Genomic DNA, 19,772 nt, shown 5'->3' with positions numbered 1-19,772 from the left:
TGATTTGTATTTAACATATAACAACATTTGCCATTCAAACTTTCAAACTACATACTATGAGAAAAAGTGTTTTGTCTTATAAACAATGAGAAGTAGTGAGAGTTGCTTGCTATTAGCCTGGCACATTTCCAATGGAAAATTCCAGTAAGCTAGTTAATAATCTTGGTAGGCATGACTGTCACAGCGTTATTGTCCAGCTACGCTATTCTAATAATAGCTATAGCTGGAAGGACAGACATACTTTCACATTTATTCATATAGATAATTGTTCATATACATGGCATGTACTTATTTGCTGAGCTTTGTTGGCACACCTAACTATCATTTATGCCAGGACTGCCAGGGTTATATGGGACTGCCAGGGTTATATGGGACTGCCAGGGTTATATGGGACTGCCAGGGTTATATGGGACTGCCAGGGTTATATGGGACTGCCAGGGTTATATGGGACTGCCAGGGTTATATGGGACTGCCAGGGTTATATGGGACTGCCAGGGTTATATGGGACTGCCAGGGTTATAACATACAGCTAATACCAGACTTTCACTGTTGCTACACTAAATCACGGTGAAACAAATTGGAGCAAGTGACTAATGGTGTTGCGTGAGAAAAAAAACATTCCAGAAACTCTCCTAAAATGAGCTGACAAGCTGATGGCACCAGAATGAGCCTACCAATAGTGGGCTGCTTCATGTGAGAAAAGATAAGCAGTAGGCCTATGCACTGTTTTTAGATCATTTTTTAAACGACGTTGTGCCATTTTCATTTACAAACACAAAGAATCAGTGTTTGGTAGCGGTAATAAATGTAAAACTAACAGCATTACAGCTATAGAATGCACGATATATTGACCTGCAAGACCAAGCATTTATAACAGGTCTATGTCATTCACATGGCTGCTTGATATTTGTAAGTGGTCTGCGCCTTGTGAGACGGCTACTTGGCACCACCCAAACATTCAGCTCAACATCAGTATATATCATAAAGTTCTCATCCTAAAAGAATATGACTTTATTTACCATAAATTGTCTTATAAGAAACAGAACTAGCCTGTCTTGACAAACTGTTGTTTTTGCGGAGTTGTCTCCCCGTCGAGCGGGTGAGCAACACAACAGCTTGTCACAAGACGTACTGCACCTGATGCATCAGCTGCACTTATTGGGAGTTGTTCTCTTCCATCATAACTCTTCCATCTTGTCATCATAACGAAATGGCGCAAAAATTTACGTAGAAAAAAATAAGATTACGTTTAACCAGCAACCAGTTTCGGCGGTAAACGTTAGTAGAACTTGAGAACTTAGGCAACAACAGCGACTAAACATGTCGTTATTTGTGTGCTCAATCATTTTTATTTCTATTTTTGTATCAGTCAGTTTTATTTGTTCTTATGGATTTTCTTTTCAATTTATTTTATTGTTAAGTTCTACTAAAGTTTACAACAGAGACTGGTCTTTGGTTAAATGTTGTTATCTTATTTTTTTCTACATAAATTTTTGCGCGAAATCCATTATGATTACCAATGGAGCGACCGCCATAACATCGCAGCCAAGCCGCATAGACGGAAGAGAACGACTCCCTTTCAGTGCAGCTGATGCATCAGGTGCAGTACGTCTTGTGACAAGCTGTTGTGTTGCGCGCTTGCTCGACGGGGGACAACTCCGCAAAAACAACAGTTTTCAAGACAGGCTAAAACAGAACAGGACCTAGAAAGGCAATCATGGGTCAATACCATGCTAAATTATATTTTTGAGAGTGAAGACACCGTCCACAAAAGATATCGTACCTTGGCAACAGATTGTCAACTCGCAACTCTATCTAGTTATTCTAGTAGTTCCTGTGAAGGTACAAAACCAATTGTTTGCATGAAGACCATGATGAAATAGCACCATAATAGTGCTATACAGATTTTATTACAGAGTTTTTGACTTGCCCTAGGACACTTGTGTATTTGCCTCATCGAACTTTCACGTTCTTGCGGAGTAATTCTCTGGCGAAAATTTCATTTGCGAAACTAAACTATCATAATGAACGAGCGAAAATGCGATATTAAATAGCTTTGTTCATTGATAGTCCAAGAAACCAATGGCAGCAAGCGATCAATTTGCATTATCGACCTCACCCACACCATTCTACCTGTGGTCCAAAATTACAAACTAGTCCCAAATTGAAATTTTTTTTAATCGGTGAACCGAACCTGAGGAATCTAATTATGTTTGTTCCACCACATTTATTTTCACATCACTATATTTTTGCAGTCATCAGAGCTGCGAAATTTAGTTGCAGTGAAATTTTACTCTGTATGCTACTCACAAAACTAAATACTAGCAAAATATAAGTGTCCTAGGGTGTTGACTTGATGCCATTGACTTGATTTTTGAAATGCACCAAAGCCTCCTATATTCAACATTGGCGTGTATGTGAATTGTTACGATTCCTAAAAGTTGAGATTCAGAGAACAGAAAACCATTTCCATGAAACAATTATTCCTGACTTCAAGCAACGCTATATCTAGTCTAGGCCACCCAAAATGCTATATTCAAGGAAGTAGAGTATACTGGCAAATTAATCTATATATATATATTTCTCAAAGTAGGTCTGTCATTCTGGCTATAGATACAGCTATAGCGCACGCAGATTATTTTACTAATGCGGCCACGCATTACGGGCCGCATTACGCATTACGAAGGCCCTGTTAAAAAATTTTCTTTCGGAAGGTTCAATTACTTAATCTGGGGTAAAGGCCAAATCTTCTCACGCGGACAATTATATCGTCTATGTCGGAAAGCCTTGACATTATCTCTCCGTTCGGTCAGACAAAGACAGTACCATATCTCATTTTAACATTTGTACCGGTATCGAGAAGTACCAGCATCGTCGTATTCAAAATTTTGATGGATAGCTTCTGGTGGAACAGTAACCTTTTTTATACACACACACTTCTATGCAAGAATTGTTATTATTAATTCAACATATTCAGGATTTTTATTTTGTTTTCTCACTTCGTATTAATTGTATCATTACAGAATCATCTTCTATTGTAATCATAGCAAAACCAACTTAATTTAGCTATTACTTGCTAATTATTTCACATTTATATCTAAACCTTTGTATAGTCGTTTTATTTTTTTTAATTTATTTGACCTGCACGAAACATTTTCCCCATGATTTGAAGTTTAAAAGTTGTTTGGCGAAGTTTGAAAACCTTTACAGTTGTTTTTATTTTTTCTCTTAATTTATTTCAATTACACAAAACACTTTTCTCATGATAGGTAGTTTGAAAGTTAGAATGGCATATGTTGTTATATGTTAAATACAAATCCTTTTTCTGACCAAAGACCTTTTTATTACCCGGGCAACAGGTAGCACAGTTAGTTGTAAATAAAAATGGGTAGAGAGCTCATTATGTTATTTACACATCTCATATATTTACATTCATGAAAGTACACATCGGTGAATAGGCTTGCTAAAGTGAGAGTTCATTTTTTGTCAACGTTACTTTCACAATTGCTGTAGGAAAACATGATAGCCGCTCTTTTGTAACCGAAGCAGAGATCCTTGGCTCTGTTCCACTCTCACATTGTTCCACTCTACAGAAACCTCTTACACTTTGATTGCAACTGTTAATTTTATGCAAGCGAGATGAATTACATAGAGTTAGTTGTATTACATAAGACAGCTATGTTATTGTACTACTTCTTTTGCCTTTAAAAATGTGAAACATTTGATTATGGTTTGAATACAGTCATCGATAAAACTGCCTTATAAACTAAAGAGCAACTTATCATACCACTTTTAAGCACATGAAACATCTACACTTTTGCACTCTTTTACAGCTAAATCACACATATAAACCTTACAAACAAGATGAAATTTTGCTAGAAGGATAAAACCTTTCTCTTTATGACAACCATAAAAACACATTGAAATGAAATTGCACAAAGATTTCAGCAGATTTTATCTAAAAAAATCAGTATTCTTTATCATTTGCAATTGTTGATGTTTGAAGAGATCTGACTGTCAAAATGTTTCAAGATTAAAATCGACAAAATCAGATCACGGGTAAAATGCTCAGAAAAAAAGACATGCTCAGAACTTCTTTAAAAATGATTAATGTTTGTAAGTGGTAAGTACGGTATATGATCTCATTGGTATCGAGTACTTATATGTTTACCGAGCTTTTAGAGAGAAAAATCCAACAATTTCTAACCAATCTATAACCTATTTTTTAATTATTTGAAAAATAGGTTAGATTGGTTGGAAATTGTTTTTTCGAAAATAGTGAGTTCCGAAAATTTTTCTCATCAAAGTTTGTCTCTCTCCCTATTTTTCAATTATTTGAAAGATAGGTAGAGAGACAAACAGGAAACGTGACTACTGAGATCATTTTTGAAAACGTATTTTTCTTCTAAGCGTTTTAATCTTGATCAAGTTTTGTCAATTTTGAGCTTGAAACACCTTGCCAGCCATATCAACTCAAACATCAAAAGCGATGATAAATAATAGCAAAATACCGATACCTTCTGATAAAATTTACTAATTTTTCACTCATGTTCTTCTTTAAGCATAATTTCTATGGCAGTTTTTGGACAAAATAAAATTATAATTTGTCCTAAATACACATGCACATAACAAATATTAGACTAAGTTTAACCTTGATTATAATATTGGTGCAAAACATTGTCCGATGTTTTTTATTTTTAAAAATAGCGAGTTCCGGAACTGTTTCTCATCCACTCGGATGCCAATGTAAGCAATTCATCTGCCATTTGCGGAGCAGCTGCATGGTGCCAAAAGGAATGAAAACACTCCAAAATAATCATTGGATGCAATCAACGAAAACATACTATTTCTATAAACACTATTTTTGTGTGCTTGAATTTTTTCTGCCAAGTCTAATGAAAAGTTCAAGGATGCACGAATGAGGCAAATGCTGATTGAAACAACTATTTCAAGCTTATTTTCTGCAACTTCAAAAAATGAACTTTTAATTATTTTATTATTGTTAGTGTCAATTTTTCTATAATTTTGGCAACGCATGTTGTAATTACGCAGTAACAAGCTATGACCCTAAAAAGTTCTCTAATTAAGCAGTTATTTATGTTAAAACTTCATCATCTCAGGAATAAATTATACTTTGCAAGTCAGTAGGTGACCGCTATCACTAAACTAACCACCTTGTTGTTAATGCATTACTTTAGTTACAGCCTGATACAGTGAGAAAAGAATAATTGCCAATACAATTTTATCATTGCTCTGACGAGTTGAAGCAAAATTACAGCAACGCGAGTAATAAATATGTTCTCAACACTATCCTATGAGCTTGCCTTGCATACACATAACACTGTAATGCTGATCACCACATTTTGTTGGTAGCAATATATATATATATATATATATATATATATATATATATATATATATATATATATATATATATATATATATATATATATATATATATATATATATATATATATATATATATATATATATATATATATATATATATATATATATATATATATATATATATATATATATATATATATATATATATATATATATATATATATATATATATATATATATATTGCTACCAACAAAATGTGGTGATCAGCATTACAGTGTTATGTGTATGCAAGCCAAGCTCCTAGGATAGTGTTGAGAACATATTTATTACTCGTGTTATATTTATATGCTCCCTCACTTCGGTTTGGTTGAGCACTCTGTGAGAGGTGCGGCACTACTAGCCTTTGTGCAAAGCTCATCACTTTTGTGATTTGAGCACTCTGGTGTCAGCACATTGACTTTCTTAAAGTCTGGGAGGCAACTTAGTTGTTTGGTGGCAGGAAGTCAACTCTCATTAATAATGGGATTTGTGTCCCTTGCCTAAGCTCTGAGCTGCACTGATGAGGCTTCAATAGCCGAAACAGTACTGTCTGTAGCATGAATATATATATATATATATATATAATATATATATATATATAATATATATATATATATCATATAGTCTCAGCCTATCAAGGGTTTTGTTGTTATTGAGAATGGCTCAAGGCACCCTATGACTCGTACGCATCTTAATTGTTTTTCGTAACAAATTTCTATAGTTTTTATGTGAGTCATTTGATATAGCCTAGACAATTCAGAAGAGCAATAAAAAATACAAGCAAAAAAATTACTACTTTAAACATCGATGGTGTCAAAAATATATAAATTAACCAAACCAAAGTATGTAGGACACTTTTCTGCAGTAGCAAAAAAGTATTCCCAGTTATTTAAGTTAAGCTTCTACTAATAACACACCAGTTTTACAAAAAAGCCTCGCATTACATGAGCAAAGTTCTCAGAGCAGTAGGATAAAGGAATTGTGAAGAAAAATCGTATGCAGGTCTAACAGCCAAACTTTTCACTCCTTGTTCAATCGGTACAAAACAACCCTTCTACAAATTAAACAACCCGTCTACAAATTAAACGACACTTTTACAAATTAAATAACTCTTTACAAATTAAATCATTCAAACAACTGGCTAACTAGACCATTTCACTTACATGAAAAACAAAGTACTATTCACTTCCTTCTATGCGATCTTCGGTAGACAAATTTGCTAGGACGGTGAACTTGATAGACATATCAGTTAGATTGCCAAGATTTATCCAGGATATACACAAACCTTCTTGTACTAGAAGAAACTTTAGTTCAGCATTTATATTTTGGATAGATGCCGTGTGTGATTATTTTATATGGTATCCAGATTTAGATATGCCCTACCTTCATAAAATGGCATTTTCTAAAAGGTAGATTCTCCAGACCTTCGCATTGCAGCTACAATTAAAACAACCCAGTAGCCCAGTTGATTTTTTAACTTGTTTTATGTTTTATTTTCATGTAGAACTTTTAAAATTGTTACTTTTTCATTTTTCTAACTTTTTGGTTTGCATTTAGCAATTAGGTTAACATTTTGAAAGAACGATATATCTAAAGCATAAAATGTTATATTTGTCTGCTAGTACTTGACAATCCATAAGAATGACCTTCCATAGTTGTTCCATGACATCTCACACCTAGCGCTAACCAATCCATAAGAATGACCTTCCATAGTTGTTCCATGACATCTCACACCTAGCGCTAACCAATCCATAAGATTGGCCTTCCATAGTTGTTCCATGACATTTCACACCTAGCGCTAACCAATCCATAAGAATGACCTACCATAGTTGTTCCATGACATCTCACACCTAGCGCTAACCAATCCATAAGATTGGCCTTCCATAGTTGTTCCATAACATCTCACACCTAGCGCTAACCAATCCATAAGAATGACCTTCCATAGTTGTTCCATGACATCTCACACCTAGCGCTAACCAATCCATAAGATTGGCCTTCCATAGTTGTTCCATAACATCTCACACCTAGCGCTAACCAATCCATAAGATTGGCCTTCCATAGTTGTTCCATGACATCTCACACCTAGCGCTAACCAATCCATAAGATTGGCCTTCCATAGTTGTTCCATGACATTTCACACCTAGCGCTAACCAATCCATAAGAATGACCTACCATAGTTGTTCCATGACATCTCACACCTAGCGCTAACCAATCCATAAGATTGGCCTTCCATAGTTGTTCCATAACATCTCACACCTAGCGCTAACCAATCCATAAGATTGGCCTTCCATAGTTGTTCCATGACATCTCACACCTAGCACTAACCAATCCATAAGATTGGCCTTCCATAGTTGTTCCATGACATCTCACACCTAGCGCTAACCAATCCATAAGATTGGCCTTCCATAGTTGTTCCATGACATCTCACACCTAGCGCTAACTAATGTAGCGACCATACAAGAGCCGACTCAAGGTCACAGTCATCACAGTTTCAAAACTATGAAAACTTTTGCTTTTTTGTTTAGTTTTTGTATTTTTTAGTTGATATACTCATATAATAATCGCTTGTTTTTGAGCTAGATTATCTAAAAATTGCCTGTTCAAACCCTTATTCATAAAAGAGAAAAAAAGGCTAACATAAGGATAAGGATAGCATATTAACAAGCTACATAAATGCATGTAACAATCAGTAGTGCACACGTTAGACTCATTTTCCTCAAAATGCAATCTGCGTTATATATGATGTTTTGCTCTCTCTTACTTTTAAAAGCATCAGATTTTGAGCTGGAAATAACATAAATACTCAATTTTAATCAGTGAAAACTTTTTATCTGATAGGTGCAATATAATAGAAAGTAATGTCCTTGTTAATTTGATTCGAACAGGTTATATATTCGTAAATTATTGTTTTCAGTGAGTTGTAGTATAGTTGCTAATTTTTGGCCAAATGTAAAGTGATTTTTTCAAATAAATGAATTCATGATAGACACTGTGCCGTTGTAGATGTGTTCTTTTTTTGCAATGCAATATGTTGAAGACTGAGAAAAGCTTTTGCTCCAGATAATACTTTCTTGTATTAACAGCAACTTTGTAGGCAAAGTTTTTTCTTTTTGGAATTGTGCTTCCTTTTTTGGCCTTGGTTAGAGCTTACAAAATTTTTTGCACTGCTGATGAACCTGTAACATTTATTACTGAATTACCTACAAAATAACTGAATATTACACATAACATTGCAAAATATGCATTAAACTTGTAAGCAGAGACTATGAGCAAAGCTTGACAAGAATGATTGAACAATTGTAGCGATGAATGTCTGGCTGATGGATCATTTCAGTTAGTTGTTTTCTCTAATTTGACTTAAAATTTTTTTATAGCATTTGACACTACTTTGGATCATCGATTGCACTGAAAATAGAGATTCAATATAATACAGCAAAAGATATCTTGGATGAACATACAAGGCATTTTTCTAAATAAGGAAACCATTTGTTTCTACAAAGAGAAGATATTATTTTGGTATCAAGTTTTTAAACCCAACCATTGTGTGTTATACTAATAAGCTCTGCAAATACGGTATTCATATAGGTAGAGTTAGACTTGTACTATAGTAAGGTAAGGAAATTAAAAGCAAGAAAACTTGGAGATTACTAGGTATAGGGTTACTCCAAAATTTTTTAGCTTTTTCAAATATTTTTTTGCAAACTCTTCAATCGGGGACAGATTTTGAACTAAAGCACAAAATAATTAGTGTTAGCTCATTTGACCTTCAAAAGTTTTATGTTAAACCTATTAGTAGAAATATACTTACCGAAGCTTATACATGACCGTTTTAGTAAGTTTTTATCAAGACTTTTGTTGCAGGTGGCTGACATTTGCAGGCAAGCTTTACCTGACAGTATTAGATTGAGGGCAAATCTTATACCACCATGTAAAGTGACGTGCAAATTCGTAGTCTACTAGTGAAGTAAAAGAAAGCGATGATACAGCCTTCATCTATGAACAGCAATCTCAAGAAACCTGTCTCGAATGAACGACTAAGACAAACACAGGACATCCCAACTACGAGATACTTCTAACGCCAGACATAACAAAGGAAAATGTCCTAGCTAGACTGATGATTTTTTGGAGCTTGAAGACAAGTTTCAGTTTTTCACTAACCATTGACATCCCTTTTGATATAGTGAGGTGCCTAGATGACGCAATCAAGCTCTATGAATTACGATCCAGGCACAGACTTGGGAGAGTAGCTAAGAACACGAGTAGTAACTAGGCTTATCTATGTTATCAACACTGTCTGGTCATTCTTATCTCATTGCTCTTAGTTGTGAAGTTCAACCACTGTAATATATTAGTCTAATCGACCTCTACTATGCTCATAAAGAGCAGACACAAACACACGGTACATATGTAGGTGGCTCAAGACATTAGTGGTGGCACACATAATTGCCATAGCTTAATCTTTACTATAATAAGATCCAATTCTATCCGTCTGAAGCCATGCCAATAAACATTAAAAAAATATTGCACTGCTTAGGAATCAAATTCATATATTCAGATTCTCGGCTCAGCGTTCTACCATCTGCATCACCATCTGTGCTACTCAATCACCTTTCCACATATAAGAATAATTGTGCACATAGTTATTACACGCGATTTCTCACAGCGCACACGACTGCCAGCGTAATAGTATTTAGGATAATATGAACCTGTCCAAAGCCATGGTTAGATGTTGGAAAAAACATTGCGGCATACGGGATTCAAACCTTTGACATCCAGCTTAGCTACCCAGAACATTACCATCTGTATCGATCAGCCATCTATTAGTGTTGCAAAATAATTACCCATTGTTTTATTACACCTACTGATCATACCTGCCAACTCTCACGCATTGGGCGTGACACTCACGCAATCACCCCAAAGAAAAAATGAAAATGCGTGAGAAATGCGTGAGAAATGCGCGAGAATTTTGCCCCAATTTTATATATACTATCATTGATACATCAACTGCCCCAAAACCAAATCTCACGCATTGCCCCACTCTTGGGTTGGCAGGTCTGCTACTGATCTTTTACAGTACACTGGACTTCCAGGGTGTTTGTACCATACAGCAAACATGTGTTTAGTTCTACCAATTTAAGCGATTGAGAAATGCTGATGCAACTATTAATAAGCAGTGAAAGAGCATGAAATATCTCGTAAGTTTAATTTTTACCAGGCATTAACGAGTCAAACCTGCATCTGATAGACGCAAGGAATCTCAAATATAGATTTACTCAAATATTTATGACATACGTTTTTCATACTTTATCGTATCTGCCAGAGGCACAACTACCACCACAAATGACCATCTAAGCTTTATTACATTACAATAATTCCGATGAACAAAAATGATAACCAAAATAGATTCCAAGCGAATGACACTCCTAGAAATAAAAATAGAGAATTTTTTGTCATTCAATAAAATAAAAGGTCTGTCACTTCCAATCGTGCTCAGACCAACTGATTTTACCTTTACGAACCCAAAGTAATAATATCATAGGCTATAGTAATAATATAAGAAATGATCGGCAACCGTATCATAAGGCAGCGGCTAATAATATTGGAGCTTTTTTGCTGTGAATAAGTCATGTTGAGATTTGTCCAATACACCAGGTATTCTCATTAGCAGACTGTGTATTACAACATTAATAGACTCTTTTTACAGTAAATAATGAAAGCTACTAAATACCATTTCCAAAAAAGCTCCAAAGGACAATTTAGGTTAACTTACCAAACACTAGCAAAGGCGATCAAACAATATAAACTGACATCAAATGCAAACACTATTTCTGCTTCTTTAGATCAGCAACAAAAAGCTAAGACGTACAAGAAGGTACATGCAGTGCGTACCTGGCTACTGCAAAGCTTGGTGTGACGCCACTATCACTAATGATCTCAGAAGTTTGTGGCATGAACACGTGAGAGAGTTGGTAAATGAGCTTTGAATACCAACCACTGATGTCATACTCTGAATCTCCCTAAACACCTTACAACGAATTTCAAGCCCCATTAAATCCTAGAATTTTCCCATTTTTTGCCCTAGGATTGTATGACCTTTGAAAAAGCAATTAGGTGAAGAATTAGGCCAAGGACTCGACATTGAAACTTCATACTTTCCGACAGCAAAAGATGGAGACAATCAAATAGGAGACAATCTCATCGGTTCTTCAATCAAGTCAACATATAAATAGTATCATTCACATTTTAAAAAAATTGAATAGTTCTTGCTGTAAGGTGACAGTTGCCAACAAATATAATAATGAAAATACTAGAATAACTGTCAAGTAGAAATGGTAAAATTTTTAGAAAACCGCCGTTATTGTTAGAATAGTTTGCACACAAGAATCACACGAGACAGCCAATGTATATGCAGTGTTACCAATAAAGTGTAAAGTATTTGTTTTTATTTACTATGACACGCGGTACAAAGAGTCATCACATAAACAAGTGTGACTATGTCTCGATACTTTCTTGCGTTTGTATTCAACTTTTTTATTGCTCCAGTTAATAGAATTTGTAAAACTCCAAGCTGCTACCATGTTAGTTATAGTTTGGCTGCAGGGTCCAAGTGATGCGCATTTAGCTCCACTGATAAACATTAAAACTGCTAAGTGTAAGAATTCCTTTGCAATTTTAAAGGAAATATATTACATTTTATGTTAAAAAATTCAAACTATCTTAAGCATATTGGCACATTTTACTAAATCATCACTCATAAAATAAACGACATACAAGTACGGTAGGTAAAAACTCTCTTGGACTAGTGCAAGTATTTTTGTTACTTGTAAAAATTCCAAAACTATTTTCTAATGCACCCAATGACTAAAAAGAAGAATGACTATAAATTTGTGTTTATTCTATTATTAGATTAGAGCTAAGAGTGCTTTTATGAATCAATAGATTGCAATATATTGGCTAACGAAAAACAATTCCAACCAAAAAATAACGGAAACAATGCTAAACACAACTATTTTCTTTAAAAGAAATAGCATTCTTAGAGCTGATAGATGATAAATAACATCCCTTTGCTTCCAGCTCTTTCCCGTAGCCAGTACCATCTTACGAGTGATTGATTAAACAGTTTCATTATGTAAGATAGATAATGTTACACATGGTAGGATAGCTTACCATTACAATAGCATCAAAAAAAACAATAATCTTTTGAGGCAAATTTTTAGCATATATATATATATGTATATATATATATATATATATATATATATATATATATATATATATATATATATATATATATATATATATATATATATATATATATATATATATATATATATAGTATATGTGGTTTACACTGTAAAGTAAAGTGCTCAATAATTGAGTCAATTAGAGCTGTGTATGAAGTTTATTAAAAACTACAGGTTAAAATCATTACTACTATTAGTTTCATGCAATCGTATTGCAATCTTCAGGTAGAAGATTACACATATATATATATATATATATATATATATATATATATATATATATATATATGTGTAATTTAGACAGGGTTTTTCTTACCACCAGCCATTATTGAACACAAATGAATTATACGCAAGTTAAGTATACACTTTTATGGGATATAGTGTAATAATGTAGGGATATATTCTGCAATTAAAAAATTCAGATATGGCGCTGAATGTCCTGGTTTTTGCCAACCCGACTGACTGAATTAACTACTGCCTTTTCATGTAACAACATCACTATAGCTATATTATAGTCTACTGTTAACACATCTTCTTCAAAAAAGCTAATAGTGTTGCAGCTAAAATGCTCTAGTATGTATACACCTAACATCTATAAATAAAGTGTCGACTTTATACATTTCAGCAATTTGTTCTTTTTAACTGCATAACTTAATCATTGCATTAATGCAATAGCCAATTTATATAACGAACATACTCTCACCCCACTGCAATGTTAACTAGTATATTGTAGTTTAACTGTAACAATAAAACTATCTAGCTACATAAAAGTGGCATTTACCAAAAGCCCTGCATGCTTTTAGATCATCAACTGAACAAAGGTAGACTGTGCGAGAGCAGATTTATCGAGTTTAAATAGGATTTCTAATTAAGGATAACAGTAAAATCTTAAAACTTGAATAGAAAGCTTCTTACTATATAATAAGAGTCATCTGTCTGATGCCACTCTCAACGGTTAGGAAATAATAATGCATCACCCAGGAATCAAACTCCGATATTAAAATTTAGAGCAAGCGAACTAATAACTGTGCAACTCGACCACTTTGCTACAGATTGGAATCATTGTGCACAGAATTATTACACACGATGACCTCTCACAACACAATGGGACAACCAGCGTACAAGCAACAATAGAATAGAAACAGGTTCCCAGCTTATCCAGTTTATATTGTAGCCTGTTGAACAGGTGCCCGATGAACTGCTATGGTTAAAAACATGTTGATGTACTGCTATAGGTTTTCTTTTGTTAAAGTTTTTATATGGGTAGTGCAAGAACTATCGATGGTCACCTAGCTCTATATGCTGTTACGACATCGTTACGCGCTGACTAGTGTTACTTAGAACAATGCCCGATGAGAATGACTTGCGTGTCACACTTGACAACAACTACAAGCAGACTGTTCCAAGAACTAGCAATTTCCTTTGACACCACTAAGACCACAGATCTTCAGCGTCAAGATAAAAAATGCTATAACTGTCATCTAATGTCAATGATAAATGCCAGAACAAATTTGTTGAATTGAAACGAATTTTGCACGTTGGTAAACATGATGGTGCTTATTTCCACAAGTAAAAAGACTAACAACACCTTGGGAATGAAGCTCATCCTTCGCGATTGTTTTTGACAGAGCTGCAGCAATATCAAGACCGAAATTATACATACTGACGAAACACGAAAGAAATTCGACGGAGCAACATTGACTATAAGCAAGAAAATGCTGCAACAATCGACTTGCTCGTTCACGTCTTCTTAAAAAAATTCTACTTTTGTTATTTTTCCTGGTACTATTTTCCTAAGGTTGTTACCAAAATGCTTATGAATATATGTCAATATTATATTGGTAATGCAGTAAGTTTACAGTGGGTCATAGAAGATATATAATTTATCACTTTTTATAGATAATGACATAAAAGTTTCAGTGACTAAAAATTGATAATTTTAAATAAGCTTACTGGAATAATTGAGCAAGTGCATAAATTTAAAATAATATTAAACCAACGATAACAAAGAACCCTTGATCCATGAGAAACCTGAACTTGATAACTATTTGATGAATATTAATGAGAACTAACCAAAGGTCCCTAGGCAGTATGATCCAACGGAAAAACTAAAACGGCATTATAACTGATTTTGCCTTCAATTGAGTTGCTACCACGAGCTCATGTATGAGATGATAAGGCTATGCTACCTTATGAACAACATTACACGAAATTGGATCCCTGTAGCAAACCTAACTAGAGTCAGCATAATTTAATTACGATTGCTTTAGGTGAAACGACAATGAGGGACCTGAATTCTAAGAAATTGAATAGATTTTGACTCGCCCAAATGTTGAAGCTCTGATAAAATATCTCAATATAGGTGAACTTGCAGAAAATTTTAGTCGATTTTATCAAAATGTATACGGTAAGTATTTATTTATTATTTGTATACATTTTTGTTGTGTGGTGGTCTGACTGCCAGGATCTTTCATGATTAAAATCGACACAACTTCGATGCGATTAAAATGCTCGATACTTTCTAATAAAATCTACTAAAATTTTGTGCTAGTTCATCTCTAATGCCTCTGTATTGTTTTAATACGTTATACCCTATTTATAGCTTCTAGTCATTGTTTGTAACAAGAAATTTAGCCACAATTCAGTGAGTAAAGTCAACCTCAAACAGCTGTCCATCTCATATCATTGCAAACCAGTCAACAAGCTGTAAACAACCGAAAGGTCAAAGAACACCGAGGGTTCCTTTGAGATGATAGAATTGTCCTCTCATGCTTCATGTTTTAGATTGACCTACTTTATTGTAGAACTTATAGTAAGAAGCTACTATGAATCTATTGAAAACAGTGAGTTGTAAGCAATCTTTAGAAAGTTAAATTTTTTGGCAAATACTTTAGAAAGAAGGTTTGAACTGTCAATCTTTACTACAAAATTAAAGTTCATTTGACAAACTAGTTTATTGAATAAAAACTAAACCTGCAGGTCCAAAGAGACCAAGTTGATGAGTGGATTTCTAGCAAGGTCAAACAAGAAAAACGACATTAAAGATAAGATGAGTATATTTCCTGGTCAGTTTTATGGAGTTTGGTACAACTTCAAGTTAAAGAGGCAATCAGTGAGCTGTGTTAAACTACAATTTCATCTCAAGTCACGAATATTTCGTAAGTAAACAAATATTTTTAATCTATTGGTAAGAATGTTGCTTCTAAATAACTTGTTTTTTTTTAACTTGTACAAGGAGTAGAGCATCACCAGACAACAATAAGAAAAAAACACTCTGTTGCAAATCATTGGCAGCTAAAAAATTGGCATAACCTAAAAGTTACCTTGAATTAATTAAGGTACCCAATCATATTGGTTATGCAATGCACCATAGCACTTTACTAGCACCTTACTCCTCTATTGCGTAAGTCAATATATGGTTGCATATCTTAGCCTATTTGAAATTAGTTCAACTAGCGTCTCTAGACTGAGCGGGTCAAGTTAGTTAATTACAGCGCCATCTGAGAGTTTCCAAGAAAGCTTTGTGCTATGCTAGTGTAATACAAAGAGAGGCCTCCGGTTGATGTAAACGATTGCTATAAATAAAAGAGGCCAAAAACAAACTCAAACAGTGAATGACCTGTGATTGACCTCGATAAACTCTGAAAGGAGACCATGAGTCGGCGGCGTGCAATAATTAACCACATATTCCCAATAAATCCAAGAGCCTTTTATAAGATTAACTTCAGCGATGCATGAAGAGAGAATGATTCACCTGAAACACCCACACAAAAAGCTTGCCGCCAAAATGTTGTGCTAGCCAGAAAACCTGTAATAAGGTTTTAAAATAGTAGCCACATTTCCGCTTACTAAGCGCTAATCGGAGTGAAGAGATGTGGCACCGTGTATTCCACTTTCTATTTGATCGCCATTTTTAGTGTTAACCTAATAAACAGCAGTACGGAAAAATCGACTACAAACAAAAAATATTACGTAAATCTGTTACCCGAGACATAAATTGACCTAGATTAATTTGAACAGCTGTTAATAGGTCTTCAAGAACATGAGCTATCAAATCATGCAAAGTATCACTAGCAGAATCTATAGCAAACCTTTTACCAATAACATTTAAGCAATAATGTTTTAAAACTACAGCTGGGTTGATTGATGAATTCCAATAGATGTAAAATAATACATGAAATCCGATGACTAATCAAAATATACTAAAGCTGATGTGACTTGATCAAGCAATTATTTTTTCCTCGAGATGTAACATTTTTACCTTATCAGAGATCTTCGACTAAGCGGAGTACAAGGAATAGCAGTCGCCAAGACAGTAGTAGCTGAAGATGCTAATGATACTAGCCAGATTTATGACCTACTTATTAACATTATAGTCCTAGAAAGTCACAGTTCATGCTGAAGGCCTTCGACAGTAGCGAACGGTTAACAACCAGTGAATTCATAGAGCTATAGACAGGAATATCTCCAGCAACTAAGCAAGTAACTAAATTGCAGTGTTCCGTAAGCCTGACTAGATTAACCTCGTGAATAATGAATGCAATCAGAGCCAAACAAATGAGAGGTTTATAGGTTTATCATGCAAATAATGTGAGGTCAGATACTGGTGCTGCTTCAATACTTGAGAGAAGATATCTATACTGATAAGTAACTCAAGTGTGCAGAATATCCTATAGCGAGTAAGCTCGCGAAAAGGCAGTCCTGCAGACGATGTGCCATAGCTTGTTTTCCATTGACACAGAATTCAACAGTAAATGTATGCGCATTAATTATAAAAAGAGTGAAATGCAGATACAATATACACTATCAAGAACTTTTCAATCGCACCAAATGTTTACAAACTTGTCAAAAATCAATATTCAACATGGCAACTCAACGCTGCCGAGATATTAAAAGGTTCAATGAGGATGTTAACCTGAGAATACCACCAGGACACACGTGTACTTCTTTTCAGAATTCTCAGCTGCGCAAGATATGCTGCTCAGGACCTCAATGAGCAGTACAAAGACTATTAGATTAAAGCAAGGTATAAGCAATCCAATTACAACCAGCTGTAAATAGATTGCGAACAAGTAATTCAGCTGGATAAGCTCTCACAAAAGAAGAGACCGACTGTAACAGTGCAATATCAACTACAGTGTAAGAGAACATCTGCAAGCTATGTGTTTCATTTAGAGCAAGTGATATGAGCTGCTATGTGTCTATGCATACCAATGCCGTTCAAAAGTCCGTAATACAACTTTCGAGAGTGTCGGATAGGAATCTTCTTGTCTCATGAAATCTTGACTCATGAAAACCTAATTGAGCCTGTTTACTACCCGTTGAACCCAAATGAACGAGATAACTTGCCAGAACACTCAGTAGATAAACTCAACCTTGAGCGAGTTTGGCGCAAGCACGACACGGCCGGCTGTCAGTTATAAATCCACCTGACAGCACCACTGGGAGTCCGCCTCTTCGTAAGTGCCGGGCGCTTTTATCTGCCAACGCAACATCCTCCGACGGAATTTCATGGAGGAGGAAGCACTGAAAGAAGGCAGCCCAAGAGCGAATGAACGATCTGCTAAGTTAGGCTCAATTAATTCAAGCCTGTAGCAATCTGATTGGCTAATGCGGATGAAGGAGATTGGCAAAGTATTGCGTCATTAGAATCAGGTTAACAAGTAGAAATGAGCGGGATCTATTTCCATAGCTGGTAGAAGCATTTTAAGGGCGCCTCCTTCAGATAGCAAATCTGTACTAAATTGCGCAACTCCAAGATGATAGAACACCCACCCTTTTCGTAGCCTTGGAATTAGCACAACAAATAAAGCCAGCAAGCGCGGGAAGGTGACGAAATAGGAGTAGGAGTAAGGACATGTAAAAAGGCGCGATTAAGTAAGCTGCGGAGAAACATGGTAGCGCTGTTTTCCATATGTGGGAAAGTTTGGTTAAATAAATTCATGAGTTGATCATACAGTTGTTAAACAATGCTGCGTATCTTAGTATTTTCGTCATAATTGATTAATCAGATCAGCTTCTATTGTCTATATTGTCCACAAAGGTCATTGAGAGTTTACTGGATTCACTCACCACTCTTGGGTGTCTACACAGCGTCAGATTAGCTGAATGTTTGCTTCTATGACAACACTGCATGAAACAAGTCCCAACACTTGCTAGCCACTCAGTCGAGCGTAAGCAAAAAAGCTCAGCACCTTTCATGTCTTCGAGCATACGCTCATAGAAAAGAAAAGCAGCATTCTATCAGGATTATGTAAAGTATTAAGGTTTTTAGATGTTATCTTTAAAACAGATAACGATGTCGTAGTCAAACACAAAAATTCAGCTTTCAAGCTAAAGCTACCTGCAATCTAAGTATTACTGCTGAATATTCATCTGAGCTGATATTTTCAGTTTCTACACACTGCCACAAGGCTTAGAATGCATTTATGACAGCAAGCACCTGCAATTTATGACAGCAAGCACCTGCAAGATGGTGGTAGCTAATAAATTATTGTAAGCCCCACATAATTACACAGTTGTACAAAAACTGCCCATTTGCGTCTAAAGAAGACTGATCTAACAGGTTTGTAGGTGGACACCCAAGAGAAATTGCCAGTTGTGACTGCCAAATACAAAACTGAAAAAGGTTTAAAAGATTGTTATGGGAAGCAATAGGGTACACCAGTATTGAGCCCTGACGCAGTTTATATAAATACTTGCATAGCGCAGAGGTGAATCAGCACGAGTCCTCCTTCATTCTATTGCCCACGCACTTACCTTACAACCGTGTTTTACCTCTAACGCGGAGGATGCGGATTAGACATGTGACAGTTTATAAAGATGAATGGCAGAGTTCACCTTGTCACATTGCGAGTCTATTGAGAAAATGCAAAAATCCTTGAATCTCTATCATCTTTTTGCTTGTCGATATTGTCCTTGCTTTAAATCATAATTGCCACGTATAACTTTTAAGGTTTTTTTCTAGGTAAATCAGACACACTGATTCCAATTTTGTACTCAATATAAAGATTGGTCCACTAAATTTCAAAGTCATGAAGGCTTTTTCAAAGCGTTTCAATATCCCTCTCGAAAACAACACAATCGGCAGAACAAGCTCCACCCATGAATATGTGACGTAGCCTAGCTTTTTAGGAACG

The 19,772-nt window shown here is 35.1% G+C and overlaps 1 protein-coding gene across 1 annotated transcript in view; it reads right to left on the bottom strand.

The window, feature by feature from the left end:
• The window catches only part of LOC137407823 (uncharacterized), a 101,566-nt gene extending 83,438 nt beyond the window's left edge, over positions 1-18,128 (bottom strand). Inside the window, exons 1-2 of the mRNA XM_068094203.1 lie at positions 18,063-18,128; positions 17,559-17,684 (exon numbers count right to left, since the gene is read on the bottom strand). Coding sequence (XP_067950304.1) covers positions 17,559-17,684; positions 18,063-18,128 — 192 coding nt within the window. The remainder of the gene's footprint in view (positions 1-17,558; positions 17,685-18,062) is intronic.
• Between the last annotated feature and the right edge of the window lie 1,644 nt (positions 18,129-19,772).

Source organism: Watersipora subatra, chromosome 11, assembly GCF_963576615.1.
Source record: "Watersipora subatra chromosome 11, tzWatSuba1.1, whole genome shotgun sequence".
NCBI lineage: Eukaryota > Metazoa > Bryozoa > Gymnolaemata > Cheilostomatida > Watersiporidae > Watersipora > Watersipora subatra.
Note: the sequence above shows the minus strand (reverse complement) of the source record. Positions and strands in the feature narration are given on the sequence as shown.